The sequence below is a fragment of the Solanum verrucosum genome, unplaced genomic scaffold (genome assembly GCF_900185275.1).
Source record: "Solanum verrucosum unplaced genomic scaffold, falcon-dt-bn FXZP01000103.1, whole genome shotgun sequence".
Taxonomy (NCBI): domain Eukaryota; kingdom Viridiplantae; phylum Streptophyta; class Magnoliopsida; order Solanales; family Solanaceae; genus Solanum; species Solanum verrucosum.
In genome coordinates, this window is record NW_026020048.1 from 8,999,331 (window position 1) to 9,025,889 (window position 26,559).

The window sequence follows — 26,559 nt, forward strand, 5'->3', positions numbered from 1 at the left end:
TATCTGCTCCATAAGACGGTGGCCGCTTTGAACCTTCTTCTCCGGTGTGTTTCCCTTTTTTCTAAATCTGGACCTAACTTGAACCCGAATAATGATACACGTCATGAAATTGGCCCGACCCGTATTTATAGAGGTAATTTTACATTTAACCTCGTTATTGTTAAATTTTTATTTTGATCGCTGTGATAGTTTCCTAAACAAATTTAAACCTTAATTTAATAAAAATGGGCATTTTTCTTGTTTTTTATATAGAAAAAAGATATTATGTGAAATGGAGCTCAGATTTAATTTTTAAAACTATATTATTTTTAGATATAAAGTATAAGTACAAATTTAACAAAACATATGAAAGTTAAATTTTTCAAAATTAGTTGTTTGTTAAATTTATCAAAACTCATAATTAGAATTAATAAAAGTGCTCATTTCAATTAATTACTGATTAAATTATATATATAAGTGAATTTTGAATCTTTATTGTTGAGTAAATGAATGAAAATATTATAGAATTTTTTTTTAATTATGATTAATTATTATTTGAATCACTTGAATATATTATTTTATATATTTATTTATTTATTATTTTACTATATTACTATATATTAGAAGAGTCTAGGATTTACTACCATTGTCCCAATTAAATCATTACAAATGTCCAATACTTACTATATAAAATATATAAGTGGGCCCCACCTCCTTCCACTTAAATAATATTTTTCAACCTTATCATGGTAAAAGTTGAATTTATTATCCTTTTCATTTAATTTTATATGATATTATTTTTTTCTATAAAATCATTATATATGTTTTAATAATTTAAATTTCAAAAACATTATAATTTAACTTTAAAGATTTTATTTTATCAAAATCTTGTACATTGAAATATATAGTTATGAATTTAAAATATTTTTAAAATCATATAAAAATTTCAATAACTTTTCAAATTCCATAATATAACACTTAAATACTACATATTATATATTAATTACTATACTATAAATGACTTAAATACTTCATATTATCTATTACAATAATTAACAATTATTTGACACTTTAAATTCTATCAATGCCATATAAATTAGGATAAAAAACCTAACATATAATATTTAAATATATTTAAAAATAATATAAGTAATACTATACATTATAATAATTAACAGCTTAATTATTTAAAACTTATATAAAAAATTTAATTGAGTCTCTAAATTCTATTGGTACCACATAAAATAGATTATATAATAAACATATATTGTTTGAAATTGATGAAAAAGAAACAATAAATTACAATAATTAATAAAAAAAAATAGTCCACTCCAAAAAATCTATCAATTAACAACATATATTGTTTGAAATTGACGAAAAAGAAACTATAAATTACAATAATTAACAAAATAAATCTCTCGACTCCAACAAATCTATCAATTAATGCCACATAAATTGGGACATGGCAAATAACATATAGTATTAAAAAATTAGGTTCAAAATGTACTAAAAAATACAATAATTAACAACTTAATATATTAAAGAGACATAAAAAAGGGTTAATATTTAAAATTCTGCATGTGCCACATAAATTAGAACAAATAGAGTAATAAATATTACTTTCAAAATTATGTTAAAAAAAAGTACTACAAATCACAATAGCTAACAATTTAAAATATTTTTAAAATCATATAAAAATTTCAATAACTTCTCAAATTCCATAATATGACATAAATTTTAAAAAAAAAGTGTTATAAATCATAATAAATAGTACAATATTTAAACTACTTTAAAAGCATTATAGATTGTAATAAATAATACAACAATTTAAATTACTTAAAATTTAACGACTTAAAAATATTTTTTAAAATGTATTAAAATTTTGGTTAATTGTCAAAACTTTACATGTGCCACATAAATTGGGACATGGACAGTCACACATATTTTTTAAAAAAAATTACATTGAAAATATTCTATCAATTAACAACATATATTGTTTGAAATTGACAAAAAAGAAACTATAAATTACAATAATTAACAAAATAAATCTCTCGACTCCAACAAATCTATCAATTAATGCCACATAAATTGGGACATGGCAAAAAACAGATATTATTAAAAAATTAGGTTCAAAATGTACTAAAAATACAATAATTAACAACTTAATATATTAAAGAGACATAAAAAATGGTTAATATTTGAAATTCTGCATGTGCCACATAAATTAGAACAAATAGAGTAATAAATATTATTTTAAAAATTATGTAAAAAAAAAGTATTACAAATCACAATAGCTAACAATTTAAAATATTTTTAAAATCATATAAAAATTTCAATAACTTCTCAAATTCCATAATATAACACTTAAATACTACATATTATATATTAATTATACTATACTATAAATGACTTAAATACTCCATATTATCTATTACAATAATTAACAATTATTTGACACTTTAAATTCTATCAATGCCATATAAATTAGGATAAAAAACCTAACATATAATATTTAAATATATTTAAAAATACTATAAGTAATACTATACATTACAATAATTAACAGCTTAATTATTTAAAACTTATATACAAAATTTAATTGACTCTCTAAATTCTATTGGTACCACATAAAATGGATTATATGATAAACATATATTGTTTGAAATTGACGAAAAAGAAACAATAAATTACAATAATTAATAAAAAAAATAGTCAACGAAATTGACGAAAAACAAATTATAAACTACAATAATTAACAAAATAAATCTCTCGACTCCAACAAATCTATCAATTAATGCCACATAAATTGGGACATGGCAAATAACATATATTATTAAAAAATTAGGTTCAAAATGTACTATAAAATACAATAATTAACAACTTAATATATTAAAGAGACATATAAAAAAGGTTAATATTTGAAATTCTGCATCTGCTACATAAATTAGAACAAATAGATTAATAAATATTATTTTCAAAATTATGTTAAAAAAAAGTACTACAAATCACAATAGCTAACAATTTAAAATATTTTTAAAATCATATAAAAATTTCAATAACTTCTCAAATTCCATAATATGACATAAATTTAAAAAAAAAGTGTTATAAATCATAATAAATTGTACAATATTTTAACTACTTTAAAAGTATTATAAATTGTAATAAATAATACAACAATTTAAATTACTTATTACTTAAAATTTAACGACTTAAAAATATTTTTTTAAATGTATTAAAATTTTGGTTAATTGTCAAAACTTTACATGTGCCACATAAATTGGGACATGGAGAGTCACACATATTTTTTTTAAAAAATTACATTAAAAATATTCTATCAATTAACAACATATATTGTTTGAAATTGACGGAAAAAAAAAACTATAAATTACAATAATTAACAAAATAAATCTCTCGACTCCAACAAATCTATCAATTAATGTCACATAAATTGGGACATGGCAAATAACATATATTATTAAAAAATTAGGTTCAAAATGTACAATAAAATACAATAATTAACAACTTAGGGCCCGTTTGGCCATGCGATATGATATCATGATATGAAATCATGATATGGTATCATGATATGGAATCATGAGATGAAATTGAAGGTTTGTTTGGACATGCGATATGGAATTTTTGTGTTGTATATTTTCTCATAAACATAAAAATCTCATAAGTTGTAAAACTATTAAAATAACCCCAATTGTTTATTCAATCTTATCAAATAAACAAAAATTATAAAATCGCATAATAAATGATTACAAAGTTATTTGTTCTTCAGTTAAATAATTGTTTCATTTAACTTTAATTTAATTAAAAAAAATTGAACATAAATTGTACTTGATATGTTCATATCTCTCAACTACTCTTACAAATAACCTATAAAGTAGAAAAAAAACATACATTAGTGAGTAAATATTAACTTAGAAGTTAAATGCACTAAGATAAAAATTAACAAACATCACTAACTTCTAACTATTTACAAGAAAAATCAATAGTTAAATATTATTGAATAACGAAATTTTAAAAAGTTACCACAAGTTTGAGTCAAAAACACTTCTAATAAAATTTAATCAAAAAAATTATAACTAGTCCACTTGACTAAATATTAATAACTAATTGATCAAATTTTCCTAAGTCCTTAATCAATTGGACTTGATATCCTTCAATCATGTGAACGAACATTTTGCAAATACTAAGATTAAGAAAGTGCGGCACCGCCAATGAAAATTGTCTTTTATCAATATTATGCTTAGTCATAAGATTAAGACGTTTTTTTTTATTATGAAAAATAAAAAAAGTATTACTCCGTTTGTTCTCATTTATATTCACCAAATGAATTTCTACTTTATCATTTATATTCACCAAATTTAAAGTGATAATAAATTTTATATTGGTGAGAATAATAAATTTTAAAAAGTAATGATGTCATTATAAATTTTATTTACATATGAAACAAATGGTTAGTAGATATAAATGTGAGGTTGTTTTAACAAAATATAAACTCATGGATCAATTATTGTATTAAAATATCTCAAATCATGATATGAAATCACATGGTGATTCCATATCATGGTTTTTGGAGAATATGATATCACCTCTCATGATATGAAATCGTGAGATGAAATCAGCGTAAAATCGCATGTCCAAACGCTGATTTCATCTCACGACATCATATCGTGATATGATATCGCATGGCCAAACGCCTACTTAATATATTAAAGAGACATATAAAAAATGCTTAATATTTAAAATTTTGCGTGTGCCACATAAATTAGAACAAACAGAGTAATAAATATGTTTTTCAAAATTATGTTAAAAAAAAGTACTACAATCACAATAGCTAAAAATTTAAAATATTTTTAAAATCATATAAAAATTTCAATAACTTCTCAAATTTCATAATATGACATAAATTAAAATAAATATATATATATATATATATTGGGCCCCGTGCTGGCACGGGGTCCTATATCTAGTATTAGAAGAGTCTAGGATTTACTACCATTGTCCCAATTAAATCATTACAAATGTCCAATACTTACTATATAAAATATATAAGTGGGCCCCACCTCCTTCCACTTAAATAATATTTTTCAACCTTATCATGGTAAAAGTTGAATTTATTATCCTTTTCATTTAATTTTATATGATATTATTTTTTTCTATAAAATCATTATATATGTTTTAATAATTTAAATTTCAAAAACATTATAATTTAACTTTAAAGATTTTATTTTATCAAAATCTTGTACATTGAAATATATAGTTATGAATTTAAAATATTTTTAAAGTCATATAAAAATTCTAATAACTTCTCAAATTCCATAATATAACACTTAAATACTACATATTATATATTAATTACTATACTATAAATGACTTAAATACTTCATATTATCTATTACAATAATTAACAATTATTTGACACTTTAAATTCTATCAATGCCATATAAATTAGGATAAAAAACCTAACATATAATATTTAAATATATTTAAAAATAATATAAGTAATACTATACATTATAATAATTAACAGCTTAATTATTTAAAACTTATATAAAAAATTTAATTGAGTCTCTAAATTCTATTGGTACCACATAAAATAGATTATATAATAAACATATATTGTTTGAAATTGACGAAAAAGAAACAATAAATTACAATAATTAATAAAAAAAATAGTCCACTCCAAAAAATCTATCAATTAACAACATATATTGTTTGAAATTGACGAAAAAGAAACTATAAATTACAATAATTAACAAAATAAATCTCTCGACTCCAACAAATCTATCAATTAATGCCACATAAATTGGGACATGGCAAATAACATATAGTATTAAAAAATTAGGTTCAAAATGTACTAAAAAATACAATAATTAACAACTTAATATATTAAAGAGACATAAAAAAGGGTTAATATTTAAAATTCTGCATGTGCCACATAAATTAGAACAAATAGAGTAATAAATATTACTTTCAAAATTATGTTAAAAAAAAGTACTACAAATCACAATAGCTAACAATTTAAAATATTTTTAAAATCATATAAAAATTTCAATAACTTCTCAAATTCCATAGTATGACATAAATTTTTAAAAAAAGTGTTATAAATCATAATAAATAGCACAATATTTAAACTACTTTAAAAGTATTATAAATTGTAATAAATAATACAACAATTTAAATTACTTAAAATTTAACGACTTAAAAATATTTTTTTAAATGTATTAAAATTTTGGTTAATTGTCAAAACTTTACATGTGCCACATAAATTGGGACATGGACAGTCACACATATTTTTTAAAAAAAATTACATTAAAAGTATTCTATCAATTAACAACATATATTGTTTGAAATTGACGAAAAAGAAACTATAAATTACAATAATTAACAAAATAACTCTCTCGACTCCAACAAATCTATCAATTAATGCCACATAAATTGGAACATGGCAAATAACATATATTATTTAAAAATTAGGTTCAAAATGTACTATAAAATACAATAATTTACAACTTAATATATTAAAGAGACATATAAAAAATGGTTAATATTTGAAATTCTGCATGTGCCACATAAATTAGAACAAATAGAGTAATAAATATTATTTTAAAAATTATGTAAAAAAAAAGTACTACAAATCACAATAGCTAACAATTTAAAATATTTTTAAAATCATATAAAAATTTCAATAACTTCTCAATTCCATAATATAACACTTAAATACTACATATTATATATTAATTATACTATACTATAAATGACTTAAATACTCCATATTATCTATTACAATAATTAACAATTATTTGACACTTTAAATTCTATCAATGCCATATAAATTAGGATAAAAAACCTAACATATAATATTTAAATATATTTAAAAATACTATAAGTAATACTATACATTACAATAATTAACAGCTTAATTATTTAAAACTTATATACAAAATTTAATTGACTCTCTAAATTCTATTGGTACCACATAAAATGGATTATATGATAAACATATATTGTTTGAAATTGACGAAAAAGAAACAATAAATTACAATAATTAATAAAAAAAATAGTCAACGAAATTGACGAAAAACAAATTATAAACTACAATAATTAACAAAATAAATCTCTCGACTCCAACAAATCTATCAATTAATGCCACATAAATTGGGACATGGCAAATAACATATATTATTAAAAAATTAGGTTCAAAATGTACTATAAAATACAATAATTAACAACTTAATATATTAAAGAGACATATAAAAAATGGTTAATATTTGAAATTCTGCATGTGCCACATAAATTAGAACAAATAGATTAATAAATATTATTTTCAAAATTATGTTAAAAAAAGTACTACAAATCACAATAGCTAACAATTTAAAATATTTTTAAAATCATATAAAAATTTCAATAACTTCTCAAATTTCATAATATGACATAAATTTTTAAAAAAAGTGTTATAAATCATAATAAATTGTACAATATTTTAACTACTTTAAAAGTATTATAAATTGTAATAAATAATACAACAATTTAAATTACTTATTACTTAAAATTTAACGACTTAATTTTTTTATAAAAAATGTATTAAAATTTTGGTTAATTGTCAAAACTTTACATGTGCCACATAAATTGGGACATGGAGAGTCGCACATATTTTTAAAAAAATATTACATTAAAAGTATTCTATCAATTAACAACATATATTGTTTGAAATTGACGGAAAAAAAACTATAAATTACAATAATTAACAAAATAAATCTCTCGACTCCAAAAATTTATCAATTAATGTCACATAAATTGGGACATGGCAAATAACATATATTATTAAAAAATTAGGTTCAAAATGTACAATAAAATACAATAATTAACAACTTAATATATTAAAGAGACATATAAAAAATGCTTAATATTTAAAATTCTGCGTGTGCCACATAAATTAGAACAAACAGAGTAATAAATATTTTTTTCAAAATTATGTTAAAAAAAAAGTAATACAAATCACAATAGCTAAAAATTTAAAATATTTTTAAAATCATATAAAAATTTCAATAACTTCTCAAATTTCATAATATGACATAAATTAAAATAAAAAATATATATATATTGGCACGGGGTCCTATATCTAGTACTATCTAATAAAGGGGAATAGCAGCAGACCGTCAACACGTCTACTCGTGCTTGTGCTGCCTGCTTATTCCCCTTGGCTGCATCTTCTTCATTTAACTACTATATGCTCTTTATTAGAAAAAAATAAAGTTTTTAAAAAAATAACTACTACATGTTGTCTCTTCTTCATCCAATGAAAAAATGGAAAGAAACTGTTATATGCTGCCTCTTCTTCATCCAATGAAAAAAAAAGTGGAATCCATTTAAAATTTCAATTGTAAACTTACTTAAAGATCCTTCATAAGCTGGAGTCATGAAAATATTTTATGGGTTTCATTTATATTTTATATTTATCATGTTTTTTTCAATTATTTATTTTAAATTTTATTATAGTTAATTTTTGAATTTTTATCGGTGAAATAGCACAAATAAATATTACGAATTTCAGATAATAATGATTGGGACCGTGCAAAGCACGGCTTCCCCTTTATAGTATATATATAAGTGAATTTTGAATCTTTATTATTGAGTAAAGGAATGAAAATATAGTAGAAAAAAGATTTGAAATTATGATTAATTATTATTTGAATCACTTGAATATTTGGAGCTTAAAATCAAAACTGAATTATAATTATGTTTTAAATTTATTCTAAACTAGATTTATTTATGAAATATATTCGAAATATCTTAAAAGTCGAAAGGGAAAGAAAAAAGGAACAATTATATCATATAATTCGTCTCAATTTATAAGTTATAGTTTAATTCAATACGAAGTTTTAAAAAAATTTGTGATTTAAATTTTAATTTTTTTTTTTAAAAGTTAATCCAAACGGGCTCTATATTCAGCCCAATGAATTAGAGGCTTGAGGCCCAGTACTACTTCGTCGTAACTCAAACTGTTTGGGCCAACACTGTCGCCGCCGGAAACCCAGGAAAAACTACTCAGCAATCAGCGACGATGGGTGGTGACCGGAGAAGAAGCACGAGTAGCAGCAGCAGCAGTGAAGAGGATGGAGATGCTGATTGGAGAGCCGCCATAGATTCTGTTGCTGCTACAACTACATTCGGCAAAACTACCGCCAAAGTTCATTCATCAGCCACTGCTACTAACGGAGAATCTATCACCCATCCATTCCAAGAAGATGAAATAGATACTATCCAACCCCGGAAGCTCAAACATTATCAAATAAAGGTACTTTCTCATTTGCTTACCTGAGTATACACCTTGCAACTCTTGTTAACTGAGTGTTCCAATGATGTTATTTTAATACTCTAGAAATCCCTTCATTTTGATAGATTTGATTCTAGGGAGTCTTTTATCTCTATTCTCATAGCCTAATTATAGTATGTCTTATCATGCTAGCACTAATAACATGACAATTGGAACTGATAAGATTGTAGTAATTTTGCCTTCAACAACATTTTGGTCTATCATGTTTTTGCTATTGCGGTCATTGCTTGATGAATAAATTTCATGAATGGACACTAACAGGGCCTGAAGACTTTAGAAGACATTTTAGACAAGACTTTAGACATAGTGAGAGACATTGATGATGCTTCACAGGAAGATACACCCTCAATGAATGGAGGTGGAGTCCGGTTGTTTAGGCGTGCTCCACCTGGGATTGTGTTTGATCACACAGGTAAAAGAAAAGAAAATATCAAGCAAGTAATTTGATGATTGTTATGTCTGCTAAAATTTGTTTGTTGTTTGTTGTTTGTTTGCTTAACATTCTTAAATCCCACCTTTTACTACATTGACCAACCTTGTTTAATAGAAGCGTAAGCTTGATACTGTGTTAACTTGCTTTCACTTATGGGATAAAAGTTTATTAGATGCATAATGGAAAAGCCATGCTACAGTGTTCCCATACTTATTTATTCTTAATAAATAAAAATGTCTTTAGCCATGCTGGCGGGAAGAGCCAGGCTAATTTCTAAATTCTAACAGCAACTTGCATTCCTTCATCCTAAATTTCCAGGCTATCGTTTAGATTTCGAATTTTTGTTTCACCTACTCTTTCATCGCTTTAGTAGAGATGTTAACACTTAGCAGAAACTAACAAAAGGAATAATCTGCTGAATGACTACCCTTAAATTTTGAGGAGTCAAGTGACCAAACTACAGAAATTTTGGGGGTGGGGGGTTTGTTTAGTGCGTTTCACTTTACTTACTAGACTAATATGATTGGAATTAATTTGTTCTGATGGTCACTACTTAGATGGAGAAAGTCAAGGATGTGATTGAAAGGAATGATGAAAATTCATATAGAACTTGTGGAGTAAGCACACAAAAATTTTAGGCATACAGTGGGGTGAATAGATAAGCGGACATAAAAACGTCTCTTTTTTCTAATTTATTTTGATTAAGGGGCCAGGGAAAGGATGGGTGTCGTGAACTAACTGTTCTTAGACAAATACACCGCGGAATGGATTCATCGCCCAATGACTTACAGGAGGGAGAACTAGGTGAATGAGGTGGGTTTTACCTTCTTTGCCTCCTTCGCCGCCTGAACACATTGCTATCTGAGCAACTATAGCTGCATATTGTTGAGAGGGTGCACACTGTAGATGTCAGTAGTAAGACTAGAGCCTAAAACTAAAACATTTGTGTCCCTGCTTTGTTGCTAGACGAACTCCAAAAACCCAGAAAGAAACCAAGAATTCGTCCTGGGAAGGAACTTGAGGAGAACTCAAAAGAGGTTTGTCTTTTCTACTTCTCGTTTTGATTCATAGTTGGTGAAATCTTTTATTTTGAACTCTCTTTCCACCTCCGCTGTTTTGTTATTTCACCTTCTCACTCGGCCCATTATGGTTGCCACAGTTCAAAAACCAAATCAAGTCCATTGCTGTTGATGGGATGGATATTTTAGCTGCATCTAAAAATGCTTGCCAGAAATCATTGGCTAGACTAGAATCAAGAGAAGCTGCAGCTAAAGCAGCTGCCAAAAGAGAGGAAGAAAGAGTTGCAGCATTAAAAAAAATTAGGGGGGAGAGATGGCTCCCTGCTGTGGCCAGAGATATGCAGTCAAGGCTTCAACGACGTTAACACCTGTAGATGGACTACGCTTCCATTATTCAGCACTCATCTTTCATTTCTTTTACTCTTTAAAGTTTCTATGGCTCATTTGAGCCTGTATTTTATGTTAGGCCACCTGAGCTGTTGTCCTTGTCAGTTCCAGAAAAAGACATTGACACTGTTACTGTATTGCCAAAAAAAGGAAGAAGAAGTTCCGTCTGATTAAATTCTTTTGACATTTCTATATTAAGTTTAAAATTTTGGTTATTAATACGGCCACTGGCAATTGGTGTCAAGGCAAAGCATTTCTGCATTCATTTGTAACTGAGGATCGCCCGGTGTTATTAGTGAAGGGGCGCTAGTAATTCTTTGGTCCATGTTTTTTTTTTTTTTTTAAAGAAGTAGCTGCGCAGACCTGACAAGCCCTCAATGTATTAGTAGATACAAACAAGAAGCTTAAATACTTGTAAACTTGTACAACCTCAACTAAACAACTCTTCTTCTATTGTTATCATCACCATTACAGTGACAAATGAGAAGCAGCCAAAAAATCTCAGAAAACTTGAACATAAGGAATTGAACCGTCTAATAATCGGTTAATACAAAGCCACCTAGGAATAATCTCCACATGCTGATCCTTCAATGAGTAATCATCAACACTCATGGTGTAAATACCCTCTAAATCTCCCTTTATTCTTCTCAGCAGAAACTGCACCATGGGATGCTGCAATTCAAGGACAAAGAAAGCCCTCAAAATAGGCTGCGGCATCACAGCAATTCTCTTAATTATTCTTCTTATCGTTGCCATTACTCTATATTTCACTATCCTAAAGCCAAAAAGTCCAAAAGTCACAACTCAGTCTGTCGCATTAGAGACAGTAAGATTAGAGCCATTTCCAGCAATTCACCTCAACATAACAATTGGCCTAATCCTCACTATCCATAACAGGAATTATGGTAGCTTCAAGTATGACAGTAGCAGAGCTTATGTGACTTATCGCGGAGATCCAGCAGCAGAAGCACTAATTGAAGCAGACACTATTCCAGCTAGAGCAGATCATGATTTGAACACAACTGTGCTAATTGATTCAGATGGTTTCTTTAAGAATCCTAATTTCTTAGGAGATCTATTCTCTGGTTGCTTGAATTTTACTTCGTCAACCGCTTTACATGGGAAGGTCACTGTATGGAAGGTCTTGAAGCTCAAAGCCAGAACAGTTAGCACCTGTGACATCTCAGTTTTCACCAAATTCCAGAATGCAACTTCTGTATGCAAATCCAAAATTAAGTTCTGATTTTTGTTTATTCATTTTCCTGCTATTATTTTATCTATTTGTTCTCGTTGACTGGTTAGATGAAGAAACCATATCAATAAACTACCAAGAGCCCATGTTTGATTTGAAAACCAAACCTCAATTATGGTTCTTGTTTCTAGAAACTAAACATCGTTATTAGCTTCACTTGAACAAGATTAGGGGTAAGGGGATACTCCCAAAGTTAAGTCTGTTCAGGGTTTCTAGAAGCAAGTTTAGAAGACAATATTTCAAATTAGCACATGAATGCAATGCTTCTTTCTGTGATATGATCATAAGCGTTGTATAATAGCAGTGCTAACCTTCAGTTTACAAACTAAATCTATATACATCATTTTCCACTTATACACAGGGGAAACTAAATCTCTCTGAATCTCGCTTGAACATAAGGTCCTGAACAGTTAAGCTTTCAGGTATCCATTTTTGTCCAAGTATGAGATCACTACATCAGCAAAGTCATCAGGAGAATCACATAGCCCTTGGTTCTGACGCAACACTATCTGCACAACAAAGACCAGATATAATTAGAGCTTAGAGAAAAAGCCATAATGCAATTGAGCCCACATCCAAAGAAAGTTGAGTCTCAATGGCATAAACAGAACGATTGAAATTACTTATCTTCAGTTTCAAAATGTAGTACAAGTCCCTAAAGTTAGGGAAATGTTGACTATCTGAATACTGACAATTACTGAATATATGAGCTACCACTCTATCCTCAAATCGATCAGCATGTCAAATTAGTTTGAGCAAGAAGAGAAACTTGTCTTACCTCTGATTTCAACGGTGGCTCATAAGGATCATCAATACCAGTAAAACCTGCAAATTGGCAAAATCCCACATTATAATCACCTTCAAGAGCTAAGTTCAACCAAGTGACACAAAAACAAAATCAGCAGAGGAGAGGGGGATCTCCTGCCTACAGCAGCAGGGACACAAAAGTTCAAGGACCAGGTAGCTTTAATAGCTAAGAGAGAGAATCAAACTCAATTCTCTTTCTTTCTCAAAATTAATCCAATTCATTAGTGCAAGAGTGTATTCAAGTATACAACTACATAATATACTTCCTAGTCACAAAAGGAAGAGATGCCGAGATAACAGATAGAACCTTTTATCTTTCCTGCTCGAGCTAGCTTATACAATCCCTTAGGATCCCTTGCCTCACATACATGTAGAGGAACATCCATGAACACCTAAAAATTAGCCAACTCAAACAGCTGTTTAGATATGCCAAACAATCAAGGTGTCACTTGAGAAGCTAATCCATTGAGTACCAATGATTGTACAAACCTCAATGAAATCCCCTTCAGGTAGTGAAGCACGGCAAGCATCTCGCTCCTCTCTGTAGGGAGATATCAAACTGGCAATGCAAATAACTCCAGCATCCACAAAAAGCTTAGCCACTTCCCCTGTAAAATAACCATTTGCAATTATTAGATCCCAGAAGGAACAATATGATGGCTTTGAAATGTGGAGAAGGTAGCAACCAACCGATCCGCCTTATATTTTCTGCCCGATCTTCAGCTGCAAAACTAAGGTCACGATTTAGACCATGGCGAACATTATCACCATCAAGAATATAAGTGAGTTTTCCTCTAGCATGTAAACCGCGACCTAGAGCACATGCCACAGTGCTCTTCCCTGAAAATATGTTTAATATATAAAAATTAAAAACAGGAAGTGCCAATGCAAACAGCTCATGCCTCATAGACTGAAGACAGAAACCAGGCAATACGAGCAATAAGGATAAAAGTATTGCTTGATCCCTCCTCCTTTTTTTTTTTGAGGGGGGAGGAATAAAAAAATAAAGAATTTAAGCAATGTCAAGAGAACAAAATAACTTGTCGTGTATTAAGATGTTTTGCTACAATCATTCCATGGGCTTCCAATTATATCTACACTTATAATAACTTAAGCCAGCATGTTTACAAATAATTTTTAAATTCAACTAGGCAGTTTGAAAGAGACCAGGTTGAAATTGCAATCGAATGAACCATTTGAATGCTGACATGCTGTTTTCCATTATTTTAGAAACAACTCCAGGTTTTCAGATTATTATTCCCTTGTCTACTGATGAATGGCTTCTTAAGCAAAATTCGTATTCATCAAGCAAACTTCTGGTAGGATAACTATCCAAAATCTTATACTTAAATGATTCTGTTATTTCTTGATCTTTTAGTGTAATCAGCTAAGCGTGAAGCGGAGAGCATAAAACTGCAGGAGTATACTATAGCTGAATGCTGATCTAAGACTTTCAAGAAGGAATACTATAGCTGAATGCTGATCTAAGACTTTCAAGAAGGAATACAGTTAGCATGAATTCCACAATTAACCATCTAGTAACTAAAAAATCATAATCAAATATCAACATGCTACTGCAAACAGAGGCGAATCCAGGATTTTAAGAAAACGGGTGCACCATTGCTTTAAAGATAAGATAATTTTTTTTTATAATAACAATAACTAAGCGAGCAATACATAAAAATTACATTACCACAAAAAATATCATCAGTTTACAATTGTACTCGACGAGACTTCATATTTTGAAAACGATCTATAATAGCATCATTACTTACATTTTCAAATATCTTCCGCTCTATCTCACAAACTAAACATCCATTCAAAAATTCTTCACCAATGCTATTACGTAGATCATTTTTGATGAGCTTCATTGAGGAGAATGCTCTAAATTCTTGACTTGAAGTTCTTCTTTGTGTGGAAAATAGAAAACAAATTTGAAGAGAGAAGAAAAATATTGTTGGAATTTGGAACTTGAAAAGTGTGTGGAAAGGAAACTTTTGAAGTCTTTGACTATTAGAACTTTCAGAATTTAGCTTCTTTTTTTTTTTTTAATGAAAAATGTGTTTTTAGTTAAAAAAAATAAATTGCAGCGAATTGGGGCTGCCTGGGATTGAACCTGCGACCTGTGAGTTGAAATTTTGCAGTGGTACCAGTGAACCATCCAACCATTTTGAGAACGGGTTCAACAAGTTTTAATTTAATATATTCTTTAATAATTATAGAAGTAATATATCGAGTTTAGTCGGATGACCACGGGTTCGGGTGACCCAAAATTAGTACATAAATTCGCCCCTGACTGCAAATGAAGGGATCATTACAAATACCCTGAATGTGATGCAACAACGAAAGACAGCCTAATCTTTCTTCTTATAAGTAAGCCTAATCTTATGATCTACAAAAGCATCTTTGAATTCTGCTAGTTTCAGATGAATCCATTGACCAAGGCTGTAAAGGAAAAAAAAAAGAACTAAATAGGAAAAAACATTATCTAACTAGTACTTCAAAATCAATTAAATGTTAGGTTGCGACATTTTTGGTTTAAATCTTGAATTTGCATTTAGTCCCACAGTATGTTGGAAAAATAGCTTGCAGAGAAACTAGAAATGCATTTGTTGGTAACAGAATGGAAGATTAAAGCATTTCAGACTTGTGCATTGTTCTGAAGCATCATATGCATGTACAGAAAACAAAACAAAACCAAGAAAATAAAGAAACGTACAGTACATCTACATCATATGGAAAGAAGTATCTGCAAGAATATAAAGTGATGGAGAGGTGGAAAAATTGATAACTGGTATGAGCTTATGGGATGTGAAACAAACCTGAACCACTGAGACCAGTTATCCATATAACACAACCCCTTTGCTGAAGCAACTCCTGTCTGTCACTTTTCTCTACAGAGCATTTGTGCCAAACAATGTTTGTTGAATTCCCATTTGTAGAAGTCAGGGGTATACTTTTACCTAGTTATATCATTCACCATCAATAATTATTACTTTTTTAACACTCAAATTACATTTAATAATTCCACCGAAAATAATAAGCCACAAGTAAAGAGTGCCCGTTCGTCTATTGCACATAAGCAAGAAAAGATGGAACACTCTCAATTTTCACAATACAAACAAACTCTTATACATATAACTGATATCTTTTAAGGAATACAATTACAATACAATAGGACACAAACAAAGGAACTGTAAGGAGCACTGATACAAGGAAATATACTTGAAATCTGAAACTAGAAGCCTAGAATTGGGTTGAGAAGACAGAAGAAGAGGGTAAGAATATTCAGAATCATAATTAACTGCCTACCCTTTTCCTACGCTCTCACACTTTTATACAACTTTCATAACTAACCGTAGCCTTGCTCACGTGACTTTCTTCCGGCCCAAAAGTAACTGTCCAACCTATTAGGTGACACTTCTAGTACTCCGCTGTGGCTTATCAATGCGACAATCACTAGTCGCATCCTCCTTATCATTCATATTAGCAGATGTCTCAATTAAACTAGTAGATGTCTCATTGAGTTCACAACAAAAGATATGTCCAAACAATCCAGATAAAATCAGAGGTAAAGAATTTCTAATTCTTCCACAGGATACAAGAGGAAATAGCATATGAGTCAGAAATTAGAATTTTGCAGTGCTTCCGTAGAAAGAGAGATTCAAGACTTTAAAGCCGGCTGGCGTGATTGCTAATTGCACCAACTACTTTTTTTTATGATAATGGAGGATTCAGAGTTAAATATACACTGTTAAAATTTCTAAACTATATGTACTTTTGAGTCCAAAACAGTAACATCACGCATATTCCATAATAGATTAGCAGTTACAAACATAATGTGTCTCAAGAAAACGGAGGAAAATATGTATATAAAGTAAAATTTTAAAAGAAGATAGAATATCAATACCAGAAAAGCCAGAAAAATCGATTGCGCTGATTTCATCGTTTGAATTGTATCCTGGCTGATGAGAACTTGCGGATTTTCCGTTGATATGAACGGTTCTAGAAGTCTCCGTTTTCCTTACATGCGGTAAGAAGGTGGTTTTCACCTCGGTACCTGTAATGTGGAAGCCCAGTGATTTAGCTTTGCAATTACACGCCGGTAGCTTCAAAACCCCTAACTTCATCGACGCACAGCAAGATTCCGACTGAGGACGACAAATCAACGCATTGTTTCCGACGACAGTCATCATCAAGCATCTGAACTGGGAACAATCTTGAATCTTGATCGATTGATTGTATATTAGCAAAAATGTACTACTCCGAAGCTAGGGAGGAAGAATGAAATTAGGAATGGTGGATTGAGCTTTGGTGGGAGGGTTGTGATCACGACATTCACGAGAGAGAAAACGGACGCGATAGATTTCTCTCTTAAATAATATTAGCATCTTGGACCCATTGAAGGGGGGAAATGGTTTTTAACCCTTTTAAAATATATTTTTATTTTTAGAGTAATATTTTTCTATTTACTTTGTTGTTATTGGTTAACATTAGTTTAGTATTTCTTTATTTAAAGTTAAAATTAAAAAATGTAATAATTATAACATCATTTATTTGGTAGATAAAAAGTCTAAATTCAATTAAAAATGGAAGTTGCATAATTCAAAGGGCAGCGGGCCAAATATACCCCCTCTAAATCTGTGATTAAAGTATGTTTGAACTGACTTAAAAGTTGATCAAATAAAAGTATTTAATAAATTTAAAAATAATTTAATATAAGTCAAAAATAAAAAATATTACTCTGCCTATTTTTTATTTTTTTATTTAAAAGTCATTTAAATTTGACGAAAAATATTACTTTGTACCTTCAGTTCTTTTAGATATTACTTTTGTCCTTCTTTAACTATTCCTCTTATAAATGATTTGTGATGATGAAGAAATATATGAATAATAAATAAAGTAATACTTATTAATGTAATTAAAAAAACATTTTAAACCTTTCACGTGATCTATTCAAATTATATATTTTTAAAATCTAAATAAGTTGTGCATATAAAATTAACTTAAGTAATAAGTTGAGCATATATATATATATATATTAAGCGGTTACAAGCCTAGTGGCGATTACACTTTCACCATAGCTGGTGATTATAGATAGATTCTCAAAACACGCTAACTTATTACAATTAGTCATTAATACTAGTTTAGTAGTTTCTACTCCTGGTCCGCCTATATTAGAGCTAGGACTGGATCTGGTGGAGTGAATATGATAATAGATTGTGAGGATGGTGTTAGCTTGGTACCTATTTTGCACAAAAAATCTGCTACTTTGTTGGCATGACGAAATTTGAAAGTTATGGCGGACCACTGAATTTCCCAACTTCTTCATAAGTAATCTGCAAGAAGTGATAGAGGATTCAGTGCGTCAATTAAATTTGTGGAATCAATTTCAATCTCTATGGAATTCAGCTTATGAGCAATGGCAAGTTTTAGCCCACCGATAAGAGTTTCAATTTCAGTTATGATATGGTTGTAACTTAATCAACTTATTTTTTTTAAAAGAAATTCTCAAATCTTAAAGTTATCAACTTTTTATAATGTAATAACTTTAAGGTGATTTCAGGCATTTTGATATAAAAGAAATTGTTTAACAGCACTTACGTACCAAACACATCAACAATTTTTTCCAGCGGCAACACTTTTATCCAAACGCATAACTACTTATTCTAAAAATAACTTTCAGCACTTTTAAAAGTTACTTTTTAAAGTCAACCCAAACGAACTTTATATATCCTTGTCATCTAACAAATAGTGCATATATACTCTTATCATTTAATAAATATTATAATTTACCCTTTTCGTTAACATATAGAATTTTTTTAAAGAAAATCTCAAAATTGATTTTTTAAAATTCAAAAATGTCATGTGGCTTACAAAATTACGTCATCCATTTTTTTTTACTCACCCAAACCCGATCCAATTAAAACAAATCAATTCTGCCTCTATTTAGATCCGATCTAAATCAATTTTATGACTGAGTAGAAGAAAAAATATTATTTTTGGGTCGGATCTAGAGGCATAGAAAAGAGGTGAGATAATTTTTAAAGATCACCAATCACCGCGTGATATTTTTAAAATTAAAAAATCAGTGTTATAATTTTTTTCAATTAGGTAAATACAAATTTATTAACGAAAAGAATAAATATACATCATTTATTAGACAATTAAAATATATATGCATCACTTTTTAACGAGGATATATTACTTAGTCTAATCAAAAGATATATTCTCTGTATATTTTATTTTTCGGTGGTTCTCTTTTCTAATTATCACACGACCTTATCCGTCCCCTAAAAGAACAAAAAACAAGATGAACTGAATCCTAGTCATTATTTTTTGTCATGTTCATGAGTCATGAGTGGAATGTACAAGGAAGATCCCACTCCATCTCGGTACACCTTTGATTTCCATTCTATTCAGATGCCAAATTTTAAGAGTCAATTCCATAAATGGTCACCCAAGTTTAGGGAATTGCCTTGAAATATCATTTATGTTTCACTTAAGATCAAAATATCACCCAACTATAACTATTTTCCTCCAAATATACTTAAAACTTTAAAAACTTTACTCTCTCCTAGTTGGCCTGCCATGTTATTAAAAGTCTTTTTTGAAATAATAGACTTATTCAATTTATCAAACTCATTTAACTAAAATAATAATCTTATTATTTTTAATATATATATATATATATATATATATATATATATATATATATATATATATATATATATATTTGTTTATTAAGAAGAAAACTTCATACGGAAGAATCTTTTATCATAATTAAACTTTTTTTTTATGCTATGAAAAAATAGGGTTTTAAAATATACTATATTGTCATCAATTTTAAATACTTATAAACACATATATTCAAAAAAAAATATCGATATGCAAATCACTCATGAATGTTAACTTACATCAATTAATCATAAACTGTATAATGAATTAATAATATTAAATGTCAATTAACTATTACAATATAATTAATTGTGTACTTTGAAATTCATGCTTACAATATTATTATTATAATATACTAATACCTCAAAAGTCTCATTCTATTCTAGTTGATATGTCATGTCATTAAATCATCATTTAAAAAAAAAAGAATAATAGACCTTTTTAATTCATTAAACTTATGCCTCTACAAAACAAATATATAAATTACGTGAGAATTTATGAAGATTATAAAAAAAATACTTTTAAAATATCTAATTCCTTCATATTTTTCTACCAAATAAAATTCAATGATTTTTTTTGTGTGCAATTGTTACCTGAGAATTTTTGAAATCTCTAAGTAAATTATTTGAAAATTTTAAGTAATTTTTTTCATAAAAGTATTCAAATAAATTTGTAAGGTTGACAAAATAGTTGGTAAAAAGGAGAAGTTTATTATTTAACTTTTGTTTTTAATTTAATTTTGATCAGTGATTTATATATCAATATTTTTTGAATATATGTTTTTATAAGTATTCAAAATTGATGACATTATAGTAAGTTTTAAAAAAAACTATTCTTCATAGCATAAAAAAATAAAAAGTTAATTATGATAAAAGATTTTTAAGTATGAAAATTTTTGTTCAATATATATATATATATATATATAATTAAAAAACAACAAGATCATTATTTTAGTTAATTGAGTTTGATTAATTAAATAAGTCTATTATTTAGAAAAAAAAAAAAGGCTTCAATGACATGGCATGCCAACTTGGAGAGAGGGGACTTTTGAAGTGGTAAGTATATTTGGAGGAAAATAGTGATATTTTGGTCCTAAATGAAACATAAATGATATTTTAAGGCAATTCCATAAACTTGAGTGACCATTTAGGGAATTGACTCCAAATCTTAACCAATCAAATATTTGAATTAAATTTTAAAATTTATTTAAATATTTATTTGATTGTAAAATTTAATAGAGTTTGAAACTCTTGAACAACTTTTATAATCAAATAAATATATTTTGATCATATTAAAAATATGTATACAGTCAAAATAAATATTAAAAAAATAAAATTTTAAAATCTAATCCAAAGTCTGGTTAAACACTTATTAAAGTTTGGCATCTCCGCGGAATGGAAATCTAAGCCGGTCACAAGAGGAGAAAATTTGGTCTTCAAATATTTTTTAAATTCCAATTTGATTGAGTTTTGGGGACTTTATATTTATTTTTATAAATAAAATTGAGGATGGGGAAGGATATTACAAGATGGTGAATCAAATCTTCATCATCAAGGTAGAAATTTATGTAGCCAAACTAACTTAGCTTCTAAGATTCCTTGTTTTTTATAGAACTTTCACGCACAAAGCTATATTCTTTTTCCACGTAAATTCATATTCGAACACAATTTTAAAAACTCAATTTTTCAAAATAAAATCTCTTTGATAAACATCTTATCGATGACTCGATTTTAACATATTATTTAGAATTTTTGTTTGTGTCTTTCACCTTTTTTTTTTTTTTTTTTTTTTTTTACATTTCAAGTTTCAACTTCAAAATGTATGATCAAATGAAAACTCAACTCAACGTCAGTTTATGATTGAGTAATTCATTGAGGCGCGAATTCAAAATAATCGGACTCCTAAAGCTATGCGGGTACCAAATGTGAAATAAAAAAAGGAAATTACCAAGCACTAGAAATAGTAGTTATAAACTATTTACGTACAAACCTTTCTTTTCCCAAAAATAACGTCCATATTTCATTTTGAAATACTGATTAATTCAGATTTGCATACATGAAGCCCACCGAAATGCTGGCAACCAAGATCTTTTCTCTATCTTCCCTTCAGGTTTACAACAGTCACATATGGTTTAATTTCAGCCTCTTTAAATAAGTCACATGTGAACGTATTAATAAATCACGTTATTTTTATTGGACTACACTCTGTATAGCATAATTGAGAATTTAGTTTGCACATGCCACTCAGACCAATTTATAATTTGAGATACAAGTATACAATTGAAATTCTAAAGAGTTACTACAGCTTTTCAGTAGTTCGCCAGAAGGACAATTAAAACAACCTTCTACTTTTAATATATATATTTTTTTGGGGAGAAACTATTCTTTTCATGTTTTATTACTAATTATACTACTATTATTTTTCCTAAAAGCTCACCAAACACTTCTACTCAACCAAACAAACTATGAATTGTGTGGTGTGCGGACATGGTCTCACATCGAGAAAACAATTTGGAAAGCAATACAAGTCAAGCAACTAGTAACACAATTTAAATCCTATACCAGTCCCCAAATCAATTTTGAAAAACGCTAACTTCCCCATGTTGTTGTTTACCAATAGGAGAAAACAAATTCAACAAAACCTCAAGTAACACATAAAAATTGTGCAAACGAAGGACTTTATTTTTTTAATCTAGAGAACGAGGCTGCCTGCGAAAAGGCACATCCTTCTTTATCACCACAACTTCCCCATGTTGTTGTTTACCATCTTCGGCCTCTTTTACATTTTCCACCTTTGTCTCTGTTTTCTTCTTTGATACTCGGAATGCGCTCTTCAATCCATTCATAAACCTTCTACTAAAATTTATCTTTTCCACTTTCGTATTTTCCTCGTAAGATACTTCTGATGAATTAGACGATCCCATAACCGCTCTATCTCTAGCGGTAAGTATCCGGAAGCTTGCTGATGAAACTGATCCAATTTGTCCTCTATCGATCTTATTCTCGGAACTCAATCGAAAACTAGCAGAGCGAGCAGAGTTATGGGACAAATTATTCTTCACGTTTTGATCTGATTCGTTAAGAAGTTTCTTCATGCCACTCAACTCTTGCTCTAAACTCTGGATTCGTGAGCTTGTGGCGTTCATAGCTGCCTTAAGCTGTGACACTTGACGAAGTGCTGCGTCTCGCTCGAGAATTGCACCCAAACTGACATCGTTTTTGCTTCGGAGAAGATCAATGTGATGATCGTGGTTGTCAGCAGCAGTGGACGTTAGGATAGAGCGGCGGGTGCTCAATTGCTCAATGAACATGGCTTGGACCACAAACCTTAATGGCATTCTGGCGTTTTGGACCGCATGCATGAGAAGTTGTGGCGAAAGGATGCTACAGTCGATGTAATTGCACATTATGATTTTTTCTTCATCTGTTATCTTCCCCTTGTATTCCTGTTGAAAGAACAGCGTAACTAACAAATTAAAGGAATGAACTAGATTAAAAATTTATACTCTCTTAGTTCCAATTTGTGTGATATAGTTTGAATTTTGTAAATTGGGATTGGGGGTATCTTACCTTAAGATAAAGGTCAACAACTCTATAGAGCTGATCATGGCTTCCACTCAACCACCGATTCATGGACATCACGATTAACTGAAATTCCACAGGCCGCAACTCTTTAACTTCGCTGAGGCACTTCATAATGCTGTCACCGTTGTCTACCAAACTTAACGCTTCAATACATCTACTCAACAGTGACGATGTCGTTTCACACTCCGGGAGCAGAGAAACACAAGAACGCAGCACGATCGATGCATATTCACGATTAACGGCAATTACACGGCGGAAATATGCTTCCGTTTTCTGAGCCAAGTTTTCGCCACCCGCAATGTTATTAGCCTCCGCCATCTCTAGCAATTCCGCCGCCGTATGAAGAGCGGCGACGTTAAACGGCGTAACGACGATGTGCGAGTCATAACAAAACTCTGCGATCAAAGAGAATGTTTCGGCCGTTATCTTTAACGGCGGAGAGAGGGTTAATTCGGACAGACCCTTCAGCTTTCTTTTTAGAAATCCACTCCTTGCTGCCAACGGATCCTACGGTAAATTTAGTAAATACTCAGTAAATGCCCCCAGTTTTTGCATTAATTGAGAAATGTACACTTCAGTTGTAGGCACAGCTATCAAGTGCATAATTGTAAAACAATTTTATGATCTTCAATTATGTAGTGGATATTTCCAAAAGCTAGTGTCAATTTGAATTATAAGAACTGTAAAATATAATAGGTCTATTTTATATCTTGAAATATTCAAACCTTTTGAAAACAAAAGAAAAAGAAGTGGTGAGAATTTAGTAGTCCAAAATAAAACTCAAAACTATTTAGTCTTTTTAACTTTTAAGGGATAATTTTATTTTATTTTTAATTTGTTAATGCAACACTTATTTCTGTAGGAAAATACTAGTAAATTTTTGCAATCAGGTATTCTAAAAATGAAAGAAGAAAGGGGTATTCTGGAAATATGTAGTAACTAGGAATGGGCCTTGATGACTAGACAATTGCATCTCATATTAACATTTTATTTTAGTGTCCTTCTGTACTTATACTGTTTGAACTTGAACATCTTATCATGTTAATTCTTGTATTGTTTGTGAAATAGTTTTCATATTTATGTATAGACAGACAGATAGTATAGATTTGTGTTGAAACAATTTAACTTAAGTTTATGTTAAGATACGAACAAATAAACAAATTATTCGGTCAACTTTAGTCCTGTTCAGATTGATGGAGATGTAGCAACAACACACCAACAAGTCAATAATTTTAAAGAAAAAAATTGTCGAAGAAACAAAAAAACAAATTAAAAAAGGAACAAGTTCCTTCTGAATCAATTTACCCATGGGTAAAAAAGGAGGAAAAGATAAAGGTGAAAAATGAAAAATGATTGGAGCATGAAAGTACCTTGTGTAAGCGAAAACGTGAGCTCTCAACATGTATGACTACATCAGTCTCATTTCCAGTAACTTTGGACCTTAAATAACAAATGCAGATAAAAAATCAAGCGTAAACCATGTTTATTGAAGTAAATTCACATTTTAGTAAATCGTATAAACCTCCAATTCCTATAATTTTAAAAAAGACAGACAACATATAAGAAACATATATGTATAAGTAATTAAATTATTACCAGGAGACGACCCTAGAGCGGGGAGGTGAAGGAGATGGAGAGATTCCTGGAGAGATCGAAAGAGAAGTAGTAGAGGAATCTTCAGCATCGTCTTCATAAATAGTATCAACAATCCCTAAATCTGCCCAATTTCTGATGGCTTCCATGGCCAACCCCTTTAATTTTCACCTTGCAGCCCAGTTCTACTGCTTCCGCTGAAAACGTTACGTTTTTTGTTTTATGATTTTAGGGGCTGAGTACTAATGGAGAAATCAAGGAAATAGAGGAGGTGAAAAAGAGAATTATTTCCCCGCTGGTAATAATGTAGTTGAGAGGCATTAATTATTTGCAGGTAAGGTAATAAATGCTTTTTTCCCTTAATAATTTTTTGGGAATGGAAATTCAAAATTACTTGCTTCCTTTTGTGAGTACTATTGAATGGTAATTTTGCAATCTGATTTGCTTTCTTATGTAAATCTCCACTTTCCTTAAAAACCCATCAAACTGCACAGAACCTGACTAGTCCAAACGGTTGGAAAGCTACACTGGACGGAAGAGAAACAAATATTTTACCAAAAATAGAATATGGCGATCATTAATTTGTTTCTAAGGTTGAAAAGAGATGTACTAAACCTGTTTACCAAATGGCAGCACCAAAGAAATATCCTCACATATATTCAATGTGAATCTGAATTAGTAAGAAATTTCAAATACTGAAAAAAAAAAAGAGTCTAAGCTTGTCTATGAAATGACAATGGCAAATACTATTGAAGGAGAGGTGGAAGCTATCGCTTTCAGGAGCGGTGCATGTAGTTGTGCCAAATTGAACTAAATAAGAGACTCATTCAAAAGGGGGGGGGGGGGGAGGGGGGTGTTAATTGAGTAATTATTACTTTATTTTATGGAATTATTATCGTAATTGTTTATGTTTATATTTACATTAAATTATTATTCATGGTTGTTCCGTTTTGTTGACACCTGTGATAGCATTATGAGTGATGCATTCACCTAATTAAAGAAAATATAAATAGAGCAATGACTATTTTTTTGTTAGTATTCTCCTTGTTTTGATGGTCAAAGAAACTTTTAAAATTGTATTAAGTAGGGATTTAATTGGAGAAGTATAATTAATAAGAATTATTAATGATCAATATTTAGAGCCCGGTCAAATATATAACTAGATATAACAAAATTAGCTCATGCAATCATAACTCGTTCAATTCATTCAAGTTTGGGTTGATTATTGTCTCACCCATTTATTAGCTTAACCCATCAATTTTGGATTGATATCTAGTCAAATTAATTCTTTTGAAATCTGGTCAAAATATTTTCAAAAAGACATTTTTTAAAAATTTGATGTATATATAGTCATAATAAAGAAAAATAACAATTTTATTATGTAGTGAAAGATTATAGAAGAACAAATAAAACAATTATAACTTAGTAAGAATTGAGGGGGTTAGATTTTGACCCGTATTTTAGCCCATTCAACTCAA

At 29.1% G+C, this 26,559-nt stretch overlaps 3 protein-coding genes across 4 annotated transcripts; 1 reads left to right on the forward strand and 2 right to left on the reverse strand.

Moving 5' to 3' along the window:
- Positions 1-8,966: 8,966 nt before the first annotated feature.
- LOC125822950 (uncharacterized) lies at positions 8,967-11,379 on the forward strand. 2 transcript variants are annotated; one of them, XM_049502410.1, is made up of 5 exons: positions 8,967-9,289; positions 9,590-9,740; positions 10,728-10,798; positions 10,921-11,150; positions 11,247-11,337. In XM_049502410.1, exons 1-4 carry the CDS (start codon positions 9,056-9,058, stop codon positions 11,143-11,145), a joined length of 681 nt encoding a protein of 226 aa, XP_049358367.1. In that variant the 5' UTR covers positions 8,967-9,055; the 3' UTR covers positions 11,146-11,150; positions 11,247-11,337. The 2 variants fall into 2 exon arrangements, with proteins under 2 accessions (XP_049358367.1, XP_049358366.1); XM_049502409.1 differs by having other exon boundaries at positions 8,968-9,289; positions 10,921-11,379.
- A 1,307-nt stretch (positions 11,380-12,686) lies between these two features.
- On the reverse strand, positions 12,687-17,580 carry LOC125822943 (adenylyl-sulfate kinase 3). Its single transcript, XM_049502404.1, has 7 exons — positions 17,137-17,580; positions 16,049-16,189; positions 13,917-14,066; positions 13,716-13,834; positions 13,534-13,618; positions 13,198-13,244; positions 12,687-12,928 (listed from the first exon to the last, which is right to left on the reverse strand). Exons 1-7 carry the CDS (start codon positions 17,420-17,422, stop codon positions 12,830-12,832), a joined length of 927 nt encoding a protein of 308 aa, XP_049358361.1. The 5' UTR covers positions 17,423-17,580; the 3' UTR covers positions 12,687-12,829.
- A 4,985-nt stretch (positions 17,581-22,565) lies between these two features.
- LOC125822931 (BTB/POZ domain-containing protein At3g49900) lies at positions 22,566-25,438 on the reverse strand. Its single transcript, XM_049502392.1, has 4 exons — positions 25,085-25,438; positions 24,859-24,928; positions 23,474-23,995; positions 22,566-23,349 (listed from the first exon to the last, which is right to left on the reverse strand). The coding sequence occupies exons 1-4, from the start codon at positions 25,228-25,230 to the stop codon at positions 22,591-22,593; spliced, it is 1,497 nt and encodes a 498-aa protein (XP_049358349.1). The 5' UTR covers positions 25,231-25,438; the 3' UTR covers positions 22,566-22,590.
- Positions 25,439-26,559: the final 1,121 nt, after the last annotated feature.